General features: G+C 37.8%; 1 protein-coding gene across 4 annotated transcripts in view; it reads right to left on the bottom strand.

The window, feature by feature from the left end:
- Nucleotides 1–11,387: 11,387 nt before the first annotated feature.
- parn.S (poly(A)-specific ribonuclease S homeolog) overlaps nt 11,388–27,934 on the bottom strand; it is a 74,243-nt gene continuing 57,696 nt past the window's right edge. For all 4 annotated transcript variants that reach the window (XM_041579287.1, XM_041579289.1, XM_041579288.1 and 1 more), the window contains 3 exons: nt 20,754–20,943; nt 13,208–13,386; nt 11,388–12,680 (listed from right to left, as the gene is read on the bottom strand). In XM_041579287.1, the coding sequence (XP_041435221.1) occupies nt 12,628–12,680; nt 13,208–13,386; nt 20,754–20,943 (422 nt within the window). In that variant the 3' untranslated portion in view covers nt 11,388–12,627. The remainder of the gene's footprint in view (nt 12,681–13,207; nt 13,387–20,753; nt 20,944–27,934) is intronic.

The raw sequence follows: 27,934 nt of genomic DNA, 5'->3' as shown, positions 1-27,934 counted from the left end.
AATTAGCCAAAATTAGCCAGCGATGGCTTTGCGCACATCGCAACACTTCGCCAGGCATAAATTCGCCTGGACAATGCTGATTCACAAAGATCCGAAGCTGCGCACAGGGTATTGAACGCTGGCGAAATTACGCCAGCGAAATTACAGCAGTTCGAAGTTATGCTAGCATTGGCTAATTAGCATACGGCGTGCAGTTAAAGTACAATGGCCGTATATGCTGCGGGAAATACATTAAACTACATAGTCGTTCGACTATTCGACCATTCGATAATCGAAGTACTGTCTCTTTAAAAAAACTTCGACTTCAATACTTCGCCTGCCGAATTGCAGATTAGCCTATGGGGGACCTCCTGTGTGTTTTGCTAAATTTTTTTAAGTCCAAGGATTTTTTGGCAAAATCATACGATCATACGATAAAATCGTTCGAATTGTTCGATTCGAAGTACGATCGGAGTACAATCGGAATACGATCGTACGATGTATAAAATCCTCTGACTTCGAATGTCGGAGGATTCTATTCGATGGTCGGATTTCGAAGTTTTTTCTACTTCAGAATTCGACCCTTGATAAATCTGCCCCTTAGAATTGTAGTATTTCTGGTCAGGTGATCTCTGAGGCAACACACAGACCATCACGAAATGGTGGCTCAAGGCAAGAGATGTAAAAGGGCAATATTTACTTAAATATATAGACCAGTTTTGTAAGATACTTTAATATGCCACCTAATATGATGTAAATTATCTGTTGCTCAAGTATTCATTTTGGGGGTATAGTTTTCCTTTGAGAAGGAATTTATTTACTAAAACTCACATTTTTCTAGTGAAGTTTTTAAGGGGAAAACTATAGAATACCAAAAAAGGGGGTTGTGGGTGCACTCCTAAGGCTAAGTTAAAACAAGCTTAAGTACAATGGAAGTGCTACTGATTTGGCCAATTAATCAAGGCACATTCCCTGGTCCCCTGTCTCATAAGTAATTCAGTATTTATGCAAGTGCGTGTATTTACAAAAACAGGGGTTTTTAGTTACAAAGTTATGATCACAAAGTTATGATCACAAAGTTGATAAGCCACCATACCATGTCAAGGTAAACCCCAGGTTAACCAGATAAACCAAGGTTCAGGATACACTTACTCCAGGTGGTGCTACTATGCAGAGAGGTACAAGACCTTTTATACTATGACCAGAGGTAAACAAGTTAGGGACCACCGTATGGAGTTTACCTTGACATGGTATGGTGGCTTATCAACTTTATGATCATAACTTTGTAACTAATTACTGAATTACTTATGAGACGGGACCAGGGAATGTGCATTGATTAATTGGCCAAAGCAGTAGCACTTCCATTGTATTTAAATAATTTTAACCTGGCCTTAGGAGTGCACCCACATACCCCCTTTTTTGTACTTGAAAAAACTAGAATGTTTTGAGAAAAAATACCTAAAATTTTTCAAGATATATTATACCCCAAAGCTGCATACTCAAGCTTAAACCAGTCAAAATCATGTCAATGGCAGATGGTCCATTTTACCTTTGGAAAATGTTTTTACCTTCACGGTTTTCATACGTTTCAGGCTTTCGGAGCTGATTTCCATTTGATGACCCAAATTACTCAATGTATTCGGGCAACTACTCAAAAAAGTTGAGTATTCGGAGCATCAATTAGAAAAAAATCACACAATTTAAATTGATGCTCAATTTGTTGTACTGAATATTTAAGAAAAATTATTGATAAATAAAGTTGATTCAGCTTTGGGAGTTTGGTCAAATTGCCTTGATAAAGTGAAAAAAAATCTTTTAGTAAATAACCCCCAAAATGTGAGACTTGTAAGAATCTACCTAAATGGGTAAATAAAGATTTTTTTCGGGGTGTAGTATATGATCGGCATGTAGAAAACACATAGCGTTTGAACTCCAAACCTGAATTTGTATATTAAAATTTGACAAAATACAAATGCATCATCTGCAAACAAAATTTGCTGTTAGTTGCCTATATCTGTCGCATAAAAGCCAGGAGCTTAAAAAACCATATGTTTGGCTGAAAAACTAACAATTCAGCAGAATTCAGCCCAAACAAAATCCTGGTATTGGTTCAGCATTGAAATGCCAGGCATTTTACTTTGATATTCATGACATGAGAAAACATTTAGTCAATATCCAGTTAGAACGCCATAATGTCCATTTTTGTTATTGTTTTCCAAATCAACTATTATCATGTGATATTTTCATAACAATTAAACTGCTGAATATTCTTCAGTAAACCTACACAATGCAAATGTATTTTTCAATCAGAATAATTTTTACTTATCTGCAAGACTCTTAAAAAAAACAAAACTAACATCAGCTACTACCAAAATCTGCCGTGATTCTGGAATTAGGACTCAAAAGAAAATATTAGAATATTAAACTATGTTTCCCATTTATGCCTCATAATTAATCTACTATAAAGATTTGAAGACTGCGTTGAAGATTGCACATATCAATCAGTGACTAAGGCTTGTACTGAATATATGCTCATTTAAAACAAAAAAATGTATGTTTATTTTCTATACCCATTTATTGTACAACTCTGCAGAATATACTGGTGTTTTATGCATACAGGCAATAGATGTTAATAAATAATACATAAAATAATAGTAACGGTTTATTAAAAGAAATGGGGTATACAAATGGCTATTGGGTTACAGTTTACATGCAGGAGTTTCAGCCTCATTGAGCTAAGGGACCACTTCTACCCTGAGGCCTTCATAATATCAGCTGCTAGATACAATGAAGGATGTCCCAAAATTATTAAAACTCTACCCAATTCTTCTGGAGGAGTCACCTGACACCTGTAACAATGGGAATCAATCAACAGGATCTACTATTCTAGTTCAACCATGCCAAGCAAATTCTAGCTCTGTCTATACGGCATTGATACTGTTGGGCATGTTCTTTGCAGGATGTTTGTCCCTATGCTAGTTTGTTATATTGTGTAGACAATTAATGTTGATGAGGTTAAGGTTAATTTGCACTTTTAGGGCTCTTACACTTGGGCTTTTTTTCTGTGTTATTTTGAGCACATGGAACGGAGCATGAATATATTGAGTTTAAACACTTTGACACGTGTGTTTTTTTCCATTCCAAACGCAACACTCTGTTCTATTGATAGCTGAACGCACGTCACTAGCAAGAAAATGCAACATGATGCATCTATAAAAAACAGACACAAATGGAGTAAAACGAAACTCATAATGCTCGTGAGTAGAACCAGGCAGAATATAATTGATTGTGCCATGCCATGTTCTTTTTCTTTCGATGCAGACAATGGTGTTGAGACCACCTAAAGACCACACCTAATCCCAATCCCAAAGACCCAATTTACACTCAGGTCTTCACCAAGTCTCACCCACATCTCGTTAACTTTTAAATAGCAACTTAGAATTCCAAATAGAATTATATATCAAGGAGCAGATTAATCAAGGGTCGAATTTCGAAGTTAAAAATATTTCGACATTCAACCATCGAATTGAAATACCTCGACTTTGAATATCAAAGTTGAAGTTTTTTTCAGCGAATTTGGGTATCCTGCGGTCGAATTAAAATCATTCAATTAAATCCTTAGAATCGATCGAACATTTTTACTTCGACTTCCAAAAAATTAGAAAAATGCTCTAGAAGGTCCCCATGGGCTAACATAGCACTTCGGCAGGTTTAATTTGGTGAAGTATTGAAATCGAAGTTTTTTAAAGAGACAGTACTTCGATTTTCGAATGGTCGATTATTCGAACGATTTTACTTCGAATCCTATTCGATGGTTGATGTATCCAAAAAATTACTTTGAATTTTGAATTTTTTTACTTCGAAAATTCCTTTTGACCCTTGCTAAATCTGCCCCTAGAAGTCCAAAATAAAGCACAGGTCTATTGAAGCAAACAGCAGGCCCTCTGGCATTTGCCAGAATCGGAATATTGCCATTCCCGGCCTGCTCAAAACTATTGCAGGAAACTGGCAGGAAATTCATATTCATACCCATTACTTTCCAGTATTGTTTTTGTGAATTTTGTGGTAGAAATGCATATAATTATTAGTAGACGTAGTATTAAGTGTTACCGCTGATATTGCAGCATTTTTGTATTGCCCTTTTTTTGTGCTAACACCTTTTTACTGCCTTTCCCAGGGTAGATTTATTATAGTGCAAAAATTAAACAACTTTTAAAGTCAATACTATAACCAACTGAGAAAGTATGTTGGAGAGGAATGACTTTGCATGAGGAAAACTAGAATAGAAAACAGATCCTAAATGTTATATAAAGATATTACCCAGGAACTACAAAGAGCTAACTGGGCCCTTCTGGCCATGGAGTAGTTAAGGAGCCAACATGTGACTCATTCTTGTCCCTACAAACACTCAGTACTATTATATGAAAGGCAGGCAGCCACCCACCAGAAATCTAAGCGAATACTTTTCCAAGTATGATTAGTATTGCTTTAATTACCGATAGCCTTTACTGAATGGTCAAGGGAAATGTACATGTGGCTTTGTGAACCTAAGTAATGATTCATGTGAGTCAGACATTAATGTCAATATGACTTGAGTTAGACATCACGCAATACAGTCTGGTGGCTCATGGCAAGGTATTTATCTCAGCCACTGAGGCAGAAATCTCATGGGGAATGTTGAGGCTTTATATACAGTACCAGTGACATTGGGGTGCACTATTGGGCATATCAGACAATTCAAAAGATAGATGAAATATAGAGAAAATGTGGGGTACTCTTCAATTATTGCTAGTCTGGAGGTAAAATACCCTTAAAGTAATTTTTCTCAAGATGTGGTTTAGGATACTTTGGACCCTCAGAGTGAGTGTCTAAAAATAACTTCCATAAATGAAATATTAAGTGCAAAAACACATCTATAATATTGATTATGTTTCCTATGTTGAAATAAAAGGCTACCTACATCCAGCAATCACTGACTTTTTCAGAAAGTTGCAAGTAGAACAATGAAAGCAAGAATTTGATTGGTTGCCATGGGTTACTGTCCACGGGCAAATCTGCCCTTGTCTCACTTCTGGTGCTCATGGAGTGAACACAGGCAAGCGACTAGGTGTGCAGTTGAGTCACGACACAGGGGCCACTAGGGTTACATCCTGGCCAATTTTAATAATAGGACAGAAAGATAAAAACATGGAAAGGCTGATTTATTTTTCCAGAAAAGCTGGAAACCCTACGTGCTACCCGCTGCTAAAAGAAATAGGAGAGTATATTCAAAATCATTTGGGTATAGTGCACAATCATTCAATAACTATGTAATTGTGTATTTTGAGTTTGTTTGTTAACAGATTACTTTAAAGTAATTGTTCACCTAAAACTAGGTAAATAGATAGGCTGTGCAAAATAAAAAATGTTTTTAATATAGTTAGTCAAAAATGTAATGTATAAAGGCTGGAGTGACTGGATGTCTAACATAATAGCCAGAACACTACTTCCTGCTTTTCAGCTCTCTTGGTTTACACTGCCTGGTTACCAGGCAGTAACCAATCAGAGACTTGAGGGGGGGCCACATGGGCCATAACTGTTGCTTTTGAATCTGAGCTGACTGTTGAGGATCAATTGCAAACTCACTGTCCATGTTAAAGAAGAAAGAAGGCTACAGAGGCTGTTTATTGCCAATAGATTAATCACAATAGTGCAAGCTATATTTATTCTGCAGAATGCTTTACTATACTTGAGTAAACAGCTCTTTGTTTTGTTTAGGATACAGTGACATCACTTCCTGCCTGAGTCTCTCCCTGCTCACTCATAGCTCTGGGCTCAGATTACAGCAGGGAGGGGAGGAGGAGTAAACTGAGCATGCTCAGGCCCTAGCCCTGGAGGTTTAAGCTGAAAACAGGAAGTCTGATACAGAAGCCCATGTGTACACAAAAGGAAAGAAATGAGGTGTTTCTCTTGACAGAGGACTCAGAGCAGCATTACTTTGAGGGTTTACTGGTGTATTTATATAGACCTTCATGATAAAGCTTACTTCATTTTAGCCTTTCCTTCTCCTTCTGACTAATTCAGAGTTAGCTACAAAGCAGGAAGTAGTGTTCTGGCTATTATGTTAGGCATCCAGTCACTCCATATTAGAGAAAAAATGTTTTGCACAGCCTATTTACCCGGGTTTTTATTTTTACACTGAACTTTTTCCTTTAATGAAAGTAGATGCAGAATCTGCAGCATGGCAATAAGAATACTACTCCAAGTAACAACCCTCCTCTATACACAATCCTTTTTCAAGTTTTCTATCCATGTACAATCAGCTTTAACAAGAGACATTTGTTTAGAAAAACAAGGCTTATGCAGTTTATTCCTACTTACAATTTTATTCTGCAACAAAATAATCCTCAATGTGATCATTTCACAAACTATCAGACAATTCCACCGACCACTACAGATGTTAAACATAAAGGTCTATGATAGCCACGTTGATATTGCTAATCTGTTATATCCAGTTATGATGCCTTGTCTGTAATTAGCATTTCAGAGTTAACACAATCAGCTCCATTATTCTCTCATTTAATGAGATCTGGTGCAATTGATGGCCACAGTCCAGTCCAATATGAAGATTGATGTACAGCACCTATTTGAATATAATAAAATGTCTATATTTGCTACACATGGCAGGATGTGGATGACCACGGCAGTTCAGGCCACAATCTGCCTTTTACCATTTCAACAACAAAATACTGTTTCAGTAAATTATAACAAATATCCTGTGATTTGTCATTTCAAACACCAAATAACTAGAGTATTATTCATTTTATACAGTTAGGATGCCTAGGGACACTTTAACCCCACCCACTATGATATGGCCGCTTCCAACCACAGCACTAGATACAGAAAATAATGCTTAAAATGCATGCTTAATATTTAAATGTATATATATATGTATATATGTATATGTATATGTATATAAAGATCAAATGGCCAGTTCTTTTTGATGTAAACTAATAAAAATGAAATTTTTAACTTATTTGAAAATCCTGGTGTGCACCTTTTTCATTGATCTTTGGATATTACAGCCCTTCATGGTAGCACCCAGGTATTTACTACACACTTCATGTGGATGATGGACGGTGTGCGTTAGGATTTTGGACTGACTGTGTGTGTGTGTATATATACGTGTGTGCATGTATATTTATTGTGTGGGGCCCTCTAAAGGGCTTCCCTGATTGATACCTGGCCGAAAGTCGGCAGAGTAAAGAAATTAGATTGCAGCCCCTCGATCCAACCACCGAACGGCCTCCATTCTGATAGGCTTCAAAACAAAGTATTTTCCAAAAAAAAAAAATGCAAAAGACTCCAAATAGATTCTAGGAGGTCCCCCATAGGCTAAAACAACAATTTGGCAGGTTTTAGATGGCGAATAGTCTATTTTTTAAAAAGACAATAAACTTCAATATTCAAATTTTTTCCAAAAGTCACTCAGACTATTCCCTAATTAAAGTACACTAAAATTACCTCGTAATTCAAATGGAAAAATTTGAATTTTTACTTTGACGCACGATAAATCTGCCCCCAAGCATGTGTTGTGTCACCGACGGTCTAAACAAAATTCAAAATGGTGAGCTCTTGTGCACAATTGTGAAGGTCTGGATCATTACTGTTCTAGAGATGCTGAACCTTTAGGTTGGTGCAATAAGTTTAGTATATAAAATACAAAATTTCTAAACCTATACTTTTGAAGGTTTAGTTCTCCTTTAAGTCTCTGCCATTGACAGAACCATGCTTATTTATATGAAGGGAAGTGGTGGTTTGAGTGGTTTCTTGCTTGTGGGCAATTTCCCATTGCAAGAGCAGACGAGCTTAATTACAGAAACAAATGATATATTTTTTAGCCTGATCAGCGAGTCTGAAAAAGACAGCCATTAATTACTTTCTAGAATAGATTATTAGAATATGTCTGCTTTTAAGACAGTCCTTCAAAGCCCATGTTGGCTAATTAGAGGCAACTACTGGAGTATGACGGACAGCTTTTTGATGGGGTACAAACATGTAATGATGTAATATCATGAAACATTCAAAATAATTTATATAAAGGCAGGAAGATAAAAAAAGGTAAGAGCTTTCAAAGATGTTATTAAATGATTAGTCTCACGAACTTCAAAATAAATGGTTGTGATGACATTTCCTGTTCATGAAGAATGCAAAATATATATATATATATATATATATATATATATATATATAGACTGCAGTTCTAACTTGTGATAAAGTGGGACCCATGACATACTTGAAATCTGCAACACAGCTTCCTTTACTAAGCTTTACTGATGTGAGTGTGCATACTCCATGGAACTAATGATAAACTGCCTGTTACCCGTCACTTATTCATGGTAGGGATGCATCAAATCCAGGATTCAGTTCGGGATTCTGCCTTTTTCAGCAGGATTCAGCCGCATCCTTGTGCATGGCCAAACGAATTGGAATCTTAATTTGCATATGCAAATTAGGTGTGGGAAGGGAAATCACGTGACTGTCACAAAACAAGGAAGTAAAAACACATTTTCCCACCTTTTCCTGCCCCTAATTTGCATATGCTAATCAGGATTCGGTTCGGTATTCGGCCAAATCTTTTACGAAGTGGTTTTGGTGCATCCCTAATTCATGGTAATTATAGCAAACAGTAAGGTAATTCCCAGGAAAATGACATAATTTCCTATAACATTGATGTGTTTTTCATGCCTCTCTTTACCTTTTAGACCACAAGCCTGTAAGAAGCCAAACAGCACCTGCATTATACTGATCAGGTAATATAAAGTACTTTGCTTAGCTTCTACTGATAATGGTTGCCTTGTAGGTGAATCTTACTATTACTTAAGTATAATGAATGCTATTCAAGTAAACGTCACCATGGGAGATTCCAGACTAGGACTATCTAGGGGAGACAGATTGGCATAAACCTGAGCCTCCTTTTTGCTTACATGCAGGTAGGGATGCACCAAATCCAGGATTTGGTTCGGCCGCCTTCAGCAGGATTCGGATTCGCCCGAACCAAATCATAATTTGTGTATGCAAATTAGGGGTGGGGAGGGAAATCTTGTGCCTTTTTGTCACAAAACAAGGAAGTAAAAAATGTTTTCCCCTTCCCAAACCTAATTTGCATTATAAATTAAGATTTGGATTTGGTTCAGTATTCGGCCAAATCTTTTGCAAAGGATTCGGGCTTTTGGCAGAATCCAAAATAGATGCAGGTATTGGCAGCAGTGAGAACTTTTGGCAGTAGTTAGTAAGGCAAAATGGAAATAAATATAATATTATGGAACAATATGATCTACAGGAAATGGGAGACAACGCTATTTCAGTGCCTGAAACATATCTATTCCACTGACAAGATAGCGTTTGTTGACCCTATTCAAAGTGCTACTTTAAAGAGAATTAGTTTGTTTGGAGATTTTACCAATGTAATGAAGGGATACATGTTGGAAAGGACAAAGATACCACTAGAGATGCATTGAGCCCAGGGAGAAGAAAGAGTTTGAGACTCATTTTTTGTAAGTAAATACAGCACTGTCATTGATTCATTGGCAAATTGTATAGATATGTACGACTCATGTTCTAGCTTTGCAAACCACCAAGAATGGCACAATAAAAATTATGAGGGATATACTATTAAAGGAGAAGGAAAGCTACGGAGTCATTTTATTGCCAATAGATTAGCTGCAATAGTGCAAGCTAGAATGCTATATTTATTCTGTAGAATGTTTTACCATACCTGAGTAAAAAGCTCTAGAAGCTCTTTGTTTGTTAATGCATTTCACGGTGCACACAAACCAACGAATGGGAACACATACATGTTAGGTAACATCAGCCAATTAAAGGACATAGTACTTTTACTCCCACACTGTTACAGTTAGAGCTGAGGGAGCAGACAGACCACCACAAAATGGTGGCACAAGGTAAAAGGGCAGTATTTACAGATATCTCTATTCCAGTTGGGCAAGATTCATTTAATAGGCCACTATTACTCTATGGTGGTTAAGTATTTGTTTTGGGGTTACAGTTTTCTACTATACCTGCTAAATATTACAGGCCAATGTAACAGTAGCCATCTCAAATAGCTGTAAGCAGAGTAAGACACGGAGCAAACTGACCACACAAATAGTTTTCTACAAAAGATTTCTTTAATGTTCATTTTATGGAAATACATTTCAGGTTTTCTTTTCATTTCCATGATACAAAAAGTTAAATAGAGAATACAGTTGTAGATCTCTTTTAACGAACAAAAAAAATGGCTGGTGCCGTTGCAACTTAATTTGTCATTTTTCCTTCCTTTAAATTATACTACACAGGCTAACAACGGTTTTACAAAACAAAACACTCTTTACAATTTAGGTGTTCAAATTCATCTTTAACCTTTTGTCCCGTTAGTTCTACACCTCACAGCCGCTCACACACAGACAAAATGTGAACTGAAATCATTTTTAAAAATGGCGGGAAAAAAAAGCACACATAAAATGGATGTATTCTTAAAGGGATACGGTCATGGGAAAACATGTTTTTTTTCAGAACACATCAGTTAATAGTGCTGCTCCAGCAGAATTCTGCACTGAAATTCATTTTTCAAAAGAGCCAACAGATTTTGTTATATTCAATTTTGAAATCTGACATGGGGCTAGACATTTTGTCAATTTCCCAGCTGCCCCTGGTCATGTGACTTGTGCTCTGACAAACTTCAATCACTCTTTACTGCAAGTTGGAGTAATATCACCCCCTTCCTTTCCCCCCAGCAGCCAAACAAAAGAACAATGGGAAGGTAACCAGATAGCAGCTCCCTAACACAAGATAACAGCTGCCTGGTAGATCCAAGAACAGCACTCAATAGTAAAAGCCCCACTGAGACTGATTCAGTTACATTAAGTAGGAGAAATAACAGCCTGCCAGAAAGTAATTCCAGGTACAAGTCACATGACTGGGGCAGTTGGGAATAGGGTTGCCACCTTTTATAAAAAAAATTACCGGCTGCTGGGGGGCGGGGCCTCAAAAGGGGCGGGTGTGACGTCAAAAGACCCGTGGACACTAGCAGAGGCAAAAAAAAAAAAAAAAAAGGTAAGTTGCAGGGGATTGGGGCAGGCCGAGGGCTCCTTTTGATCGTATTACAAATTTGCCGGCAGCTACATTGCCGGTAAATTTGTAATGCCGGCCCCGGCCTTGGCAGGTATTTTACCGGCTAGGCCGGTAAAATACCGGCCTGGTGGCAACCCTAGTTGGGAAACTGACACTATGTCTAGCCCCATGACAGATTTCAAAATTGAATATAAATAAATCTGTTTGCTCAGATTTCAGTGGAGAATTCTGCTGGAGCAGCACTGATGCGTTTTGGAAAAACATGTTTTCCCATGACAGTATCCCTTTAAAAAGAAAGTGACAGTCACGACTAATAATAAATGAAAACTTAAGTGAGATTTGCCACATGGCAAACACATTTCTTGCCAGCTCTAACACGAGCAACATAAATCCCTTAAATTTAACTTGATGGAAAAAGTGAGGTCCAAGTGTAGAAATAATGTGAGATCAGGTGGCCAAACCATTTGCAAATATATAGACTGGATTCAAAATATTTTTATATTTGTCTCAACATATTGCAAACCATTTAATACATATATAAATGACAGTAAAACAAAATGACACTTTTACATATACAGTTAAAATATTTTCCCAGGAAATCTGTATAGGCAATATATGGATTTGATATATTTTTTTCAGGGTAATCCAGCATCATAATTTTATACAAAGATCCTTCAAACAAACGCTGCCACAAAGCATCCACGGATCATGGAAAACCGAAGTTGTACAAAGCATCGAAGACTAGTGGTCTACTGGATTGAGAACTACTACAAATTGAACAGATTTGAGATTTTTGTGGCTTGAGTTTGTTTTTCGTTCTTCAACACTTAGATACTTAGTGAAGCCCTGGCACAATAACATGTAAAGCACCAGGAACACTTGAGATACACGTATTCAGAATTACTGACCAGTAAAATATTTCACATTAAGATCTCTCAAGCATGCAGTACAGCCTGTGCAATGCCTCAATAGGAGATAAGACTTACATAGTGGGGATCTGTACAATCATTCTTAAGGGTGATTAATATGTAAACAGAGCAACAGCCGTAGCGAGAAATAAATTAGGAGATAACTTTTTGTTCAGAATGCCAAAATTAATTATAGGTTAAGGTTATTAATTCGAGCTCGCCACAGCACTGGCTGCTTGAGGTTTTAAACAAATATTGAATATGGGGCATGGGTAGTAATTCGTTTGTGGCGGTAGCCACAAACGAATCAGTTTGGCCTCGTGTGAGAATGAAATTAACAGATGCGCTGCTGAAAATCAAAGGTCAAAACTACAAAACTGGCCACAATTTGCTGTTACAATACAAAACTGTACAGGAATAATTCTTTACTGAACTCCAAACGTTACGAAATACATCTCCATATATATTAGGGGCAGTCATTTACAAAGTAGACTTCACAACAGTCCGTCAGTTGTGCTTCTTGTAAGTCAAGAGAGTAGTAAGCTGGGAAGCAACCAATGCACAAGCTGCACAGCATTATCTAAAGATGTTTGGCTTCCAAAACCTTGAAGGCCTCTAGTCATCATCGGCGCTACCAAGTATCTGGAACTTCAAAAAGGCCAGAAGAGCCACTGTCACTGGTTTCTGAAAGACCAAGTAGGGTAAAGTTTAACAGAAAAATACAATTTACTCAAATGTCTATTTTTCCTATATTTGGAGCAGAGAGCAGTCTGGAATGGTCTTTAAAGAGAATAGTGTGAAAAACAAAAATGTGCATCTGGCTGATTAAAATTGTCTGCAAAAACCCTACTAGTGACACCCATCAGTTCCACTTACTGCTGCCTCCTTTGCCAGGCTGTGCAGGGGAGCCAGCTACACTCTGCACTGTAGGATAGGAACCAATCAGCAGCTAGGCGTACCTGGTAGGGAACTGTAGCCTGAGTGACTGCAGGGCTGCTATTGGCTATCCTCCTCCTACTGTGCCTTTGGCAGGTACCATTAGGACACCCCAAACCCTCATTTGAAACATGGACAGGGAACATAGCACATGATACATATCAAATGTATACATTGTGCTCCTTTTCTGTAGCTATAATCTACTACACCTTTTTTACTAAATACACCATATTTACCCAACAAATTAGATTATTCAGCACAAAGCCAAGCAATACCTGGAGGGGTAGAGTCTATTTTTTGTCTCTTGTGATTCTTGGGTTTCTTCCCCTGCTCTGTAGCACCAGGGTTGGAAGGATCATTTTCACGAGTATGAACTTCAGTATCTTCAGAGGCTGTTGTCTCCTCTTGGATGGGGCTCATACTTCTTTTCACTGCAAAACTTGGAGCAACAAAACTGCGAGAAATGTAACAAGAATTAATCCATTAATTTCTTAAAAGAAAAGTATATTATACATTGTATAAATGGGTTAAATTATCAGAATTTTGTATTTTTTATTCTCTTGCGATTACATTTTTTTGTACAATATAAACAGGAACAGCAGTTCATTTACTTTTACATTAGGGCATGTGGAAGTGTTTTCCATAAATGAAAGCAATACTGCAATTCTACACACAAAATGATAGAGAAAAGGACAGAACTGTAATAAAGAAACATGAATTACATTCTAATAAGGACAAAGAGCCCAATTGCCCGGTTTATCAACAACAAATACAGATTAGAAGTGAAGCATTTTACAGCACAGTAACAGTACATACTCATATATGGACAATACAAAATAGTGGCGTAACTAGATGTTACTGGGCCCCACAGCAAATTAATTTTAGGAGCAGACACATATCCAATGGTTGTCCTGTTTTATCAATAAATGTTGAAATTTCACAAAAACGTGAAAAGAAGTGCTATCTTTGTAACATCACCGCATGTAGCTACAGAGTGCAATATTTTTAAAGCCAAACAATTTTAAAGGATATGTAAACTCCATCCACCAAAATGTAATCAGTGATCAGCTGCTTTGAAATCTTTAGATAACTGCCATTCTGGTTGTTAAAAGGTTAACAGTAAGGCTGCAGCATCCGCTTAATCATTTAGAAATCCTTCTACTCCTCTAACCCACTCTGCCCCCTCCCACAGGAATTTACTTTGGCTTTTGACTTTTAAGCATGCTCTGTTCTTCTCAGCTCAAATACTAAACACACCCTCCAGTCTAACAGCCAATGAAGAGATAGCATTGCTGGTTCCCATAGAAACTCTGCTCTAGCTGTCTGATCCTATTTTTTGTTCTCCTAACCACCTCTCCTGAGCTTAGCTTAACCATTACAGTGCTCAACCCCAGCAGAACCTCTTTAGCAAAGTATGTTGTGCCTGTTTAAACCTGCATTCAGCATTGCATGAACTTTACAGCATACATGTCCTGTTTGCAGATGTCAATGTTACTAATGTGTCAGAAGGAAAATGCCCGCCGGGTGAAAGCTGCTATTTGTTTTAGGAAAACGTGATGGTGCTGGCAAATGGAGGGGGTATTTGCAATATAAATGATGTGACTTGGGTGGGGAAAAATATGCCCAGCTTTTATACATGGTAGGAAAATGGAGGCTTTACATGTCCTTTAAGACAAACCCTTATTCCAAGAAAGGCTAAACATGGAAATTCTTTATTTGAAAGCATTTTGGAGCAATTTTGACCAAAGCTGATTTTGGATCACTACAGGCCCTTTCCTAGCAGTGGTGCCACTACCTTGTGATAAATATAGATTCGATTTTATAACCTGCTTCGGTGGCATGCATTCAATACACAAAGGGATGAATAATGCCAAAACACATCCATGCACCTATCACCATCATGATTTGACGGTGTACCTGCAAAATAATAAAAAAAAAAAAAAAGACTAGGACTGCACAGCATCACAAGAGACCATGCCATCATGCATAGGCAGTTGGCAATTGTATATGTATTAAGCTGTTGTCAAGTTAAGGTATTTGTTGCCCACAACTGATATTTTATATACTCCAAATGCAAAAAAGAATCCAGCACTCCCAGGATTAAAATGCATGTATGGGGTATGCAGTGGTAGTGGACTGCACATTTACTGTAAATTTACCCTACTCCTAACAAATTCTCAAGAGATGACATTAACCAGTTTTAGGTTTACACGAAAAACGTGAAATGATGCGTGTGTTATGCAGGCATCTCACCAAACTGTTCAGTAAGTATTAGAAGCAATCATATGTGGCACAAGATGACCACGTCACCAAGTGAAAACACTTCTCAACCTCTAAACAGAGAATTAAAAATTATCAGTAATAAATAGTTCTTTGAGGAGACAACCTTATTTCATATTTAAACATAATTGGTACCTGCTTCTAGTCATGGCTTTAAGCATGTTTTGCGATATAATCACAATAAAGTTGTAGGCCAAGACAATCAACATTGAATATTTTTCAGTACTGAGCAGTTCTTGAGTATGCACTCCTGTATTCCACTTCATTGTATACAAATTTACTATATAAAAGTGTACGTATTTCATTATGTATAAAATGTAGGTTCATACATTACCCACATTTTTCCTATATATTATAAAAAATTAGGTATGCATCGAATTAACTATTTTGGATTCAGCCGAATCCCTCATGAAATATTTGGCTCAATACCGAACCCGGATCCTAGTTTGCATATACAAATTAGGGAAGGGAAAGGAAAAAGTAGGAAAAAAAAAGTTACTTCCTTGTTTAGCAAAAAAAAAAAAAAAAAAAGTCACACGATTTCCCTTCCTGTCCCTAATTCACATATGCAAATTAGGATTCGGTTCAAACAGGCACAAGGGTCAGCCGAATCCTGCTGAAAAAGGTCGAATCCTGGCCGATACCCGAACCGAATCCTAGTTTCTGTGCATTCCTCTTTGACGAAAGAAAACCTGGATCAGTCTCTGTAAAATATTCATGTATAAACTTTTCTCCGGCTGAAATGTATCAGTTACAGAAAACTTTAGTGCAGTGACCACTGAAAATGCAAATGTTTCAACACAAATCAAACCAAATTTAAATATGGCTAAAAATACGTTTTTCAGTTTTTAGTTTACAGTAAACCAGGGATCTGGTGTACAACAATCCCATGGACATAAAAAGGAAAAGTGCAGAGTTTAGAACGCCAGTATTGTTTAATCAGAAAGTCTCAACACACTGCTTGGATTATGTTAGAAAGCAGGTAGGAATAGACAGTGACATGTTAAAAGCTTCATTACTGCTAATTCACAAGGTATTCGTTATAATAACATTGGTTGGAATTCAGTCGTTTGCCATTTAATCCCAGTACAGTCCTAAAGTTTTGGCATAAAGCAAACGGTAAGCAGATACAATATGAACACTATCGACACTGCAGCCGTTTATTCTTTCCATATGTAGACAAGACATAAAACAAGCTTGATTCTCGGCCAACAGAAAGGACGTGTTTATTAACTCTTCGTCTCTAGGAGAGCCAGCAGGATGGAGTGTTTGGAAACTGACAAATATCCATTGTGCATTTTGGTGAGACCATCCTGACTGTACAGCTGGGCGAGCATACAGTAAATTGTGTAGGAAGGAAATTAAATAGAGGACGGAAAATTCTAGCAATGTAAAAAGAAACGTTTGTATTCGCAATCATATAAAATGGATTATACCGACTAAAAAAAAACCAAATCAAGCAATGTATTTAATCTGATCACATATATAATAAATATAAGAAACCAAGAATGGCCATCGATATTTCACAGCACTGTAAAGACTTGTCAGACCCATTACAGTAAGGTGAATCGGATGAACACATGATGAACCTGTTTTTTTTCCCCATTTGTAGTGAATGGTGTTAATTTGCCACATACAGTATAAACCCACCATGTGGAATAAGATATCATTATTAACAGCATTATCATTCTTATCTATTATCATTCTTATCTTCAACACACTCCATGAATAAAATAATTATGGATTTATTCAAAACTTTTTTTGTACTTCAAATAAACTTAAACTTTTTATTAAAAAATCCAAATATAAAAACCTTGAGAGTATGTGAAAAAACTCAAATGTGCAAGTTAATCTGAAAAAAAACTCTTAAAAAACAGTTTACAAGCTCAAAAAAAAAAAAAAAAAAAACCTTGAAAATCTCTAACTAAAAAATAGCTTGAATTTTGCCAAGGACAACTTCCATTGACTTCTGCATAAAATTGCAAGATTTTAGATGCCAAAGTTTTACACTCAAGTTTTTCAAATTTTTTATGATTAATGGATACAAAAATTAGAGTCACACGATTTCCCTCCCATCCCTAATTTGCATATCCAGGATTCGGCCTTTTTCAGCAGGATTCGGCCGAATCCTTCTGCCTGGCTCAATCCTGCTGAAAAAGTCAGAATCCCAAACCGAATCCTGGATTCGGTACATTCCTAGTTTTAAGAATGAACATGCATAGATTGCGTGGTAGATAATGGCTTTCAAGTGGAACAAAATCGTTCTTGCTAGTAGCAAGTAGCAGCCTGCATTATGGCAAATGGCAAGTGTTGATGGGATGAATGTTCCTGCTGCATCATTGTCTAATGGTCTAAGGATTTCTACTAGATATGAACGCTTTTATGAACTATTTTTGGAGGAAGGAATCTTTGCTTTTCCTTAAAGGGATACTGTCATGAGAAAAAAATATTTTTTCAAAATGAATCAGTTAATAGTGCTGCTCCAGCAGAATTCTGCACTGGAATCCATTTCTCAAAAGAGCAAACAGATTTTGTTATATTCAATTTTGAAATCGGACATGGGGCTAGACATATTGTCAATTTCCCAGCTGCCCCAAGTCATGTGACTTGTGCTCTGATAAACTTCAATCACTCTTTACTGCAAGTTAGAGTGATATCACCCCCCCCCCCAGCAGCCAAACAAAAGAACAATGGGAAGGTAATCAGATAGCAGCTCCCTAACATAAGATAACTGCTGCCTGGTAGATCTAAGAACAACACTCAATAGCACTGAGACACATTTTGTTTATTAATGACCTGGAGGTGGGCATTGAAAGTACTGTTTCTATTTTTGCAGATGATACTAAATTGTGCAGAACTATAGGTTCCATGCAGGATGCTGCCACTTTGCAAAGTGATCTGTCTAAACTGGAAAACTGGGCAGCAAACTGGAAAATGAGGTTCAATGTTGATAAATGCAAGGTTATGCACTTTGGCAAAAATAATATAAATGCAAGTTATACACTAAATGGCAATGTGTTGGGAGTTTCCTTAAATGAAAAGGATCTAGGGATCTTTGTAGATAACACGTTGTCTAATTCTGGGCAGTGTCATTCTGTGGCTACTAAAGCAAATAAAGTTCTGTCTTGCATAAAAAAGGGCATTAACTCAAGGGATGAAAACATAATTATGCCTCTTTATAGGTCCCTGGTAAGGCCTCATCTGGAGTATGCAGTTCAGTTTTGGACTCCAGTCCTTAAGAGGGATATAAATGAGCTGGAGAGAGTGCAGAGACGTGCTACTAAATTGGTTAGAGGGACGGAAGACTTAAATTATGAGGGTAGACTGTCAAGGTTGGGGTTGTTTTCTCTGGAAAAAAGGCGCTTGCGAGGGGACATGATTACACTTTACAAGTACATTAGAGGACATTATAGACAAATGGCAGGGGACCTTTTTACCCATAAAGTGGATCACCGTACCAGAGGCCACCCCTTTAGACTAGAAGAAAAGAACTTTCATTTGAAGCAACGTAGAGGGTTCTTCACAGTCAGGACAGTGAGGTTGTGGAATGCACTGCCGGGTGATGTTGTGATGGCTGATTCAGTTAATGCCTTTAAGAATGGCTTGGATGATTTTTTGGACAGACATAATATTAAAGGCTATTGTGATACTAAACTCTATAGTTAATATAGGTATGGGTATATAGAATTTTAATTAAAAGTAGGGAGGGGTGTGTGTATGGATGCTGGGTTTTCATTTGGAGGGGTTGAACTTGATGGACTTTGTCTTTTTTCAACCCAATTTAACTATGTAACTATGTAACATTCAGTTACATTGAGAAGGAAAAACAGCAGCCTGCCAGAAAGCATTTCTCTCCTAAAGTGCAGGCACAAGTCACATGACCAAGGGCAGCTAGGAAATTGACAAAATGTCTAGCCCCATGTCAGATTTCAAAATTGAATATAAAAAAAAATCTGTTTGCTCTTTTGAGAAATGGATTTCAGTGCAGAATTTTGAAAAAAACATGTTTTCTGATGACAGGATCCCTTTAAATAGGTGGATGCGTACCTTTCCACTCTCCAACCTATAACAAAGTGGGCCAATTATTTCTCATACATCATGTCCGAAGGTCATATTAAATTATAATGATGTCCAACAATGAAGTCTATGGAGCCCCTGAGCAGACAGAGGGCCATAAGAATCCATTGGAGAGCCCACAGGCCTCCAGTTGGACAGCCCTGCCCTAAAACACAACTGCTACATGCATATGTCCCAGGTATAATACAGAATTTATCAGACATAACTACAAACGAAAGAAAGTCTATGAGAGATTCAGGGTCTTATCTTTCATAACTACTTAATAAACCCAAACGCAAAGTTTCTACATCTGCAATCCAGATGTTGCATTAAAAGATATACTGCCCAGTTATACCGGATAAATGTTACTCCCTGTACAGATTTTCCGTACATCAAGGTATTGCTCAAAAGGGAAAGACCTGATTAATGAGTTCACTAAATGTTAGAGACATTTGGCTTGTTCTTTCAGAATATTAATTCCTGTTCTTTATCAAATTAAACTGAACTGCGTTATTGTTTTTACATTAGTGGTTTGAACTAAAGAAACATATTGCAAAAATACATACAAATAAAAAACGTTGCTATTACACAGGAATAAAAAAAAAGTTGACATGGTAGAGTCAGAATAAGCTAAGAATTTGCTGTATTATACAGATGATGTAAGCACAGAGCTTTATTTGACATTCAAGGCTAAGCACGCCGGGACATCTGCTTTTCATTGTAGTGACCCAATTACTTGGAAAAAATGCAAGCAAGAGAGATTTTGGCAGAGCTGTCATCAGGAATCATGGGGCAACATACTTAGTTAGCAGGTCTTTCTCCAGGGGGAGCCCCATTTATTAACATTGTTCACCAGGGCTCCTGGGTGGAGAACCATCTCCAATGGAGATAGAAAAAAAAAATGAAATGGTCTGATACACCACAGCCATGCCCCTCAAACTCTTGCCCAGGTTCTTGACGGACAAAAAAAAGGTTCTTTTAGGTCTAGCCCCCAGAAAATACACTCGAGAGTTGATTTGAGGGTCATTTTAAATAGAGTTGCAGTGAGAGAACAACACATAATATCTCATCCTAAGGGCCATTTTGGTGGCGACTGTGCAGAAAATGTTGATTTTATAAAGCATTTTAAAGACACGGGTGATATATTTTTCATTTCGATCATGAATCAAGAAAAGCTCTCCATCCAAGCAGGTACTTGTAGACAATAAAGGAATGATGTTACATAATGTTTGATGAAATAATCCTGTATTTATAAAACAAAAAAAATGTAGAGACCAGAAATGCTCAGAACACCTCAGAAATCTCATGCATACCGGACGTTCAGAAACTCCCACACCCAAACAGGTGTCAGGCTTTCCACAGGCACTAACATGAATGTATCCAGCTTTATATGTGTTAAAGTGGCCCAAAAGCACTAAGTACCTGAAGTACACCAAGTACAATCAACAGTAATTATATATAATTGCATTATCTTTGTGTACGTACCAGTTACCGTAAAAAATTTGGTTCTGTGGAATGTAAGAATTATACTGGGGTTTCAATCTCTTCCTCTCCAAGTCTTTCCACCCATCTTCTGCCCATTTTCTTTTTGTTTGATTTTCTTCATTTTTCTTCTCAATATAATCTGCATAGGTCTGGATACGATAGCTTTCTGCATACTTGCTGGTGTTTACAGCTGCAAAAAAAAAAAAAAAAAAAGGTGAAAGTTCATACAAAAATCAAAAGGATAAACCTAATTAACGTAAACAAGAAATCACCAATGCATTTTCCATTTGTTGATAATTAGTCACAGTATCAGATATTTGGGATCATTTATGAACACTAGACAAACTTGCATAGGGGCAGTAACCCATAGCAACAAATCAGTGATTGGTTATTTTTCAGCCAGCTAGGACCAATACGATAGGTCACCACGAGTTACCACCACAGGCACATTTGCTCAGTGATAAATGACCCTGTACTGTGTTGGCGTCTCAGATAGGATTGTTCTAAACACACATTGAACATTCATGTACCAGTTATGCCACCGGTAATCTTACACATGCCTGCAAAAATTCCTATTGTAATTTGTGGCATTAAAGTGGATCGGTCACCAAGACACAAAAATCTGTATAACAAAAGTCCTTTTCAAATTAAACATGAAATCCAATTTCTATTTTTTATTAAAGCATTCATAGCTGTTGTAAGCTCATTTAAACATCTCAGCTGTCAATCAAATATTGTCTGCCTCTCCTCTATGCCCAGGGCATAGAGGGCGGGCAGACAATTACTTTCACTTTCTATTCAGCACTTCCTAGATGTCACTGCTCTCCCCACATTCCCCCTCTCTCTTCATCATTTAATTGTGTAGCCAGGACATGGGGATGGACATCAGGTCACACATTCTGGTGCACAAACAAGATTCTGAGCTGATGCAAGGCTTGTCTTAATGACAGTGTCCACAAAATGACTCCTGCTGCTTGCTGTAATTATGAATTCCCAGACTGGAGGAAACAAGATTCAAATCATTTATATAGTGTAATTAAAGTTAATTTTGCTTGACTGATGTGATAAAATAGGATTATAAATAATTTTCGGGTGACAACTACCCTTTAACTTGAATGTTGCCAGCAAAGCATGGTAATCATGCTGCCACCCTCCCCCATCATGAGGCTGGTGTTAAAGGAACAGTTTGTGTAAATATATCGATATCTAAATATAGATAGGCTGTGCAAATTTAAATAATGTTTCTAATAGCTAAAAATGTAATCCATAATGGGCTGGAGTGACTGGATGTGTAACAGAACAGAACAAAACTTCCTGTTTTTCAGCTCTCTAACTCCAGAGTTAGTCAGTGACTTTAAGCATGGAACATAACTGTCCAGGGAGTTTGCTTTTGATCCTTAGCATGCAGCACAGAATCAAAAAGTTATGATCATGTGCCCCCAACCCTCAAGTGTCTGATTGGTTACTACCTGGTAACCAATCAGTGGAAACCAAGAGAGCTACAAAGCAGGAAGTAGTGTTCTGGCTATTATTTTACACATCCAGTCACTCCAGCCTTTATACATTACATTTTCTAGATTTAGGTTATACTCCATATAATTCATAAATCCATAAGAGTTTTAGTCTTGCAACATTAAGTCAACTGCAAGTCTATAGTAATGCTTTGGCAACTGCCATGCAGGACTGGTCTTACTTCTACAGGTCACACTGTTTGCTGGGTGGGCTTGATTTTAAAGGAGAATTAAAAAAATCCCTTACCCCCCTATCCTACATAGACCCCCCCCTCCCTCCTCCACCCCAGCCTAGCTGCTACCCCGGGTAAATACCCCAAGCTTTTTACTTACCCCTCGGTGCAGATTCTGCCCAGCGGAGTTCACAGGTGCCATCTTTTTCGGGAAGTGCCGTATCGGCACATGTGCAGTTGGAGCAGTCTACCGGTCCCGAACAACTGCGCATGCGCTGAAAGTCATGAAAAGTGCTGACGCACCAGAAGACCCGAAGATTACCGAAGAAGAAGATGGCAGCCGTGAACTCCGATGCCCTGAATCTGCACTGAGGGGTAAGTAAAAAGTTAGGGGCATTTACCCGGGGTAGCAGCTAGGCTGGGGGGGGGTTTTAATAAGGGATTAAATTCTCCTTTAAATGCACTACATACTTGAATGCTCACAGTGCAGGACTCATGTATAATGAGGGGCCTTGAAGTGGCTAAATGAATGCCAATGTAATCTGCTTGCTATATGGTACCTACCACTAAACGCAGGAGGACTATTTAGCAGCTCTATTCCTCTGCTTCAGGTTTGTCAGAAAGTTTTCCTTTAAAGAAAAGCCATCAATTCACTACATACCTTCCAGATTGCTCACTGATGTAAACAGTCATGCTGAATATTTTCTTTTAAGTCTCATTACATAAACCAGGAGGTTTACTTTGCAGTTGTGCCAGCAAATAACATTAGCCTGGCAGATTTGGGATGGTATGCTATATATATGAAAAGCAAAGGCAGCACTGTGCCTACTGCACATTTAATATAAATCATTAGCAGTTTCATTAGTATGATCCAGGAAATCTTTCATGGAATCATGACTGCCAGCCATACCACACACACTAAAATCATTCCACACAAGGGGTAGTTGGGGCAAATAGGAGTAAAACTGGAACTATAACAGCTTAATGTTTTGTATTAGACAACTGGGGCATCAGTAGCTTGGTAACTCTAAAAACTGCACAATTATGGATGGTGAGAGTCATAGTCAGACAGCTTTCTTTATTTAGTTATACCAAGGAGCTGATTAAGATCATGGGAGGTTTTCGTACAATTTGGTAAGTCATTAGTCATCCAGATGCCATTTCCAATAAAAAAAATAAAAAAAAAGTATTAAGGACTTGCTTAGTGGGATAATACTTTGGACACATATTACATTTTTTAGACATGGTATCACAGCCAAGGGAGTCCTTGAGTTACATACACCCAACTTACATACAATTCACACTTACAAACATGGGATATTACACTAACATACTGTGGTTTGCTTGACTTTTATCAGCATTTAGTTTTAATAAACCACCTGCCCCAATCCTCTTTGGTGTGTGTTGTCTACTGCAGAGCACAGAAAGGTAAAAATACATATGCACAAAAAAGGTAAAAATAAATACTATGTTAGACTTACATCTGTCTAAGTTGCATTTAATAAGTAAATGTATATATTTCAACTTACATACAAATTCAACTTAAATGAGAAGTAACCCCCTTATTAAAAAGAACCCTACCATACACCAACCCCCTTCCCTCCACCCCCAGCCTAGCTGCCACCCCAGGCAAATGCCCCTATTTTCTGTGCAGATTCAGGGCACCAGAGTTCACGGACGCCATCTTCTTCGGTCTTCATCGGGTCTTCTTCTGGCACTTCAGCAATTTTCGGCTCATGCACAGTTGGCAAAGACCCAAAAACTGCGCCAACTGCACATGCGCCGATACGGAACTTTGGAACCCATTGAAGAATGAAGAGAAGAAGATGGCTGCCGGGAACTTCAATGCCGTGAGTCTGCACCGAGGGGTAAGTAAAAAGTTAGGGGCAGGAGGGTCTATGTAGGGTAGGGTTTTTTCTTAACAAGGGGTTTACTTCTCCTTTAAGAACAATCGTGTAAGTAACCCGGAGACTGCCTGTGTATACAAATTGTGCTCTGCACATGCAATACTCCACTGGTGGTTGGGTACATGTGCATTACAAAAACTTGCACATACTGAGCTGGTAGGTAAGGGGCTCTCCTACCCTGCTCTACTGTTAAATGCAGTTTTATCTTATTCTGCATAGTCTGCCAAATAACCCTTATGCCAAGTGCATGAAGTAAAAAAAAAAAAAAAAGCACCCTTGATTGGTCCTGGGTATCCCAGAATCTTATCACACTTATCAAACTTATGCGGTACTTATTTTTCAAGTTATGGTTTAAAAAAAAAAAAAAAAAAATCTGTAGGTAAAAACGTTCAATACTTTTTCGTTACAGAAAGTGTGCCAGTATGTGTGGAATCAAATGGTTATATGTCTTTCCTTTCTCACAAAGCAAGTGTTTTTTGAAAAGTGTATATATTTATTAGCAAATTTGGCTTTTTTTTCCAAATTTGGAAAACCGGCAAGGATTCCCTGAGATTGACAGCTGCAATTGGCCAATCGCCATGCCATAGCCAGGCCCAGAGCTAGTCGGGAGGATAGGTGGCAACCCTATGAGCTGCTGTAGCATCTTCACAGGCACAGATCTTGTTTGCTTACGGGCTGTGGTTACGTTGGGCTGGTAAAGAAGCCCAAAACAAAGTACATTTCTAGCCTACTTCTTTAGTTAAGCTTTAGTTCTCCTTTAAGAGAAAAGAGAACTGTTAATGTAGTTTTTATCTTGGAATTTTAGATTTAAACCGGCTATGGATTATTTATTGCAGTTGTATTCATCACTCTTGCATTGCCAAAGAAGCACTCTTAAATAGAAAGCTTAAAAAAAAATCTTTAACAAAAGCAGAAACTAAAAAAAAAAAAAAAAAAAAAAACACAATCACTTTTTATTGCCTGCATAGAGCAACAATTTACCAACATTCCTTCAGGTCCCAGCAGCTTTGCAGCTTTCTTCCTTTAATCTGCAAGCCAAGCTTTGGCCTACAGCCATCTGCAGAATGGATGAATCAGCAAAATAAATTGGCTGTCAACTAGTGTCCTCTGCAGTTTCCAGCTAAACTATCTGGGATATATAGAATTAAAAGCAGGGAGAACAGTCGCCTGCACAACTCTCCCAAGCACTTAATAAAGTGGCTGTGCCTTTACAAAAATCCAGGAATGGCAGTTTGGGCACAAATCGCCAAGATTTCTGTGCACATTTGTGAGTTTCTGTATGATTACATGGTACTTGCAGGAGCAAGTTATCTTGGTCGCTGGCAGTGTTCCATGTCTTGTCTGCTGATCTCTATTTACTTATTTCACGAAGCCTAAAGCAGCTTTAGAAAACAATCTTCTGCATAAAACCTCATTGTCAGCAGTATAAGTGGGCTATTTACCACTTGAGTCACATGCCAATAATCAGATATCCTGGTTAATATATCATGGGTGCCTCTTACAAAGAGAAGCAAAGAAACCATACAGTTGTTCTTGAGATTCAGTGAATAATACTGTATATGCGGAGCCAACGCATTAGGTCAGCTTTATTAGGCATGCCCTCCCTACTGCTATACACAAGAATTTTTTAAACGAGTCCTGCCAGTTGTGTTAACAGGGGTTTCCGGATAACAGATCCCATACCAGTTTGTATTTTAATAGGATACATTCCTCTCTTAAAATAGAAACATTTCCCAAGTAGCATTGTAATATCATAAACATAATTAACCCATTATTAAAACTATATACAATTGCACTGTATCATATTGTAAGTATAGTAAATAAAAAACAGTTATTTGAAGACAAGAGAATGTTTTAATCTGCTATCTAGTATATTTCCAACAGTTGGGTAACCATGTGCAAAGCAAAATCACTTTACTAGGACATGTATTTCATAGTAGTAGCAACTTAAGTGCCACAATCCAAAAAAAAAAAAAACCTCAGAGGTTGAGCAACAAGTGAAAAATGGGCTGCATTCCCTACTGTACCACATTAAGAAATACTGGAATAAAGCCCCTCTTCAAGCCCTTCATATCACCACAGCTCACAAGTTGGACCCATTGTCCCAGGCCGTTTTCCCTTAATTTTGCAATTATGTCTCCTTTAGAACAATCTGTCACTTATATTCTGAATTTTGCCTTTAAAGGGGCTGTTCATCTTTAAAATGACCATTTAGTATGATATAAAGAGTGATTCCGAGACAATTTGCAATTGGCTTTCATTTTTTGTGATTTGAGTTAATTTAGCTTTTTATTCAGTAGCTCTCCAGTTTACAGTTTCAGCAATCTGGTTGCAAAGGTCCAAACCATGCCTTCATTTAAATAAAAGATGAATATGAACAGGAGAGAACCTGAATACACATACGAGTAAAAACAAGTAGCAATAACAAATTAGTAGCTTTACAGAGCATTCATTTTTAGATGGGGTCAGTGACCCCTATTTGAAGGCTGCAAATAAGTCAGCAATTTTTAAAAAAAAAATGCAGACCAAATGAAAAGTTGCTTAGAATTGACCATTTTATTACATTATAAAATTTAACTTAAAGGTGAACCACCCCTTTAACCTGCTTACACCTTTTGTCACCTTGCTATTTAGCTATGCTCACAATTCAATCTCCCCTACAACTCCCATAATATGAATGGGCACAGAATTAGTGAGAGGCAACATTATATATAAATGCAAGTGAAGAAGTAGGATATTGGATTGTGCTGAACTGTTCAAGTCTGGATCAACACAACATGATCAGGCCCGGATTTGTGAAAAGGCCACCTAGGCCCGGGCCTAGGGCGGCAGGATTTTAGGAGGGCGGCATGATGATAAAAACACTGCAGGTGAGCTAATACAATCATTTTTTAAATTTACTATGCGACAATCCCCATTGATGATGAAAATTTGCACGAATAACAGGGGCGATGAACAGCAGTGGGCTTAGGGGCCCTGAACATGATATGATCATGCAATCTAATTATGTAGAAACGGTTGCCTTCAAATGCCCAGGGTAATGTCACATGACTTTTCGGGATTGGATTTAGACTGGCCCAATGCTTAAAAAAATAAAAATAAAAAAGTCTGCTCATCTACTGTATATCCTGCAAAAATATTGGGATTTGGTACTTAAACATTTTAAGACAAATAAAATGCTAAACCCATATCTGGGCACCACTTTTCCTTACAACAAATACATGAAGCAAGAAAGAGTAAGAAAAGAAAAATTCAAAACTTGATACGGCCTCAGTTGAAAGTATCCACCAGCCACATTGTGATTGCTTGGTTCCCAGCCAAATGATGGCCAGAGGGAGAGTACTAAAGGAACAGTGCCAGAGTCCTGTCAGTTACTGAGGTTGTAGCCATATACTCAAACCTGTGCATCCAGTAACCAAGTGACTCATCTGTTCCTAGGAGTGGCGTCCGTGCTCCCACCATGCGCTCTTCCCTATTAACTCATTACAAGAAAATGTAAATCCTTTTCTTAGGAGTACAGATACACTAACATTATGGGCAAGTGTTTTGAACCATTCCAGGTTCTGGACTTTGTTGAAAGTTAAAATTTG

The sequence above is a fragment of the Xenopus laevis genome, chromosome 9_10S, assembly GCF_017654675.1.
Source record: "Xenopus laevis strain J_2021 chromosome 9_10S, Xenopus_laevis_v10.1, whole genome shotgun sequence".
NCBI classification, from domain to species: domain Eukaryota; kingdom Metazoa; phylum Chordata; class Amphibia; order Anura; family Pipidae; genus Xenopus; species Xenopus laevis.
The sequence above is the reverse complement of the archived record's forward strand: the minus strand, read 5'-3'. Positions and strand labels throughout refer to the sequence as shown.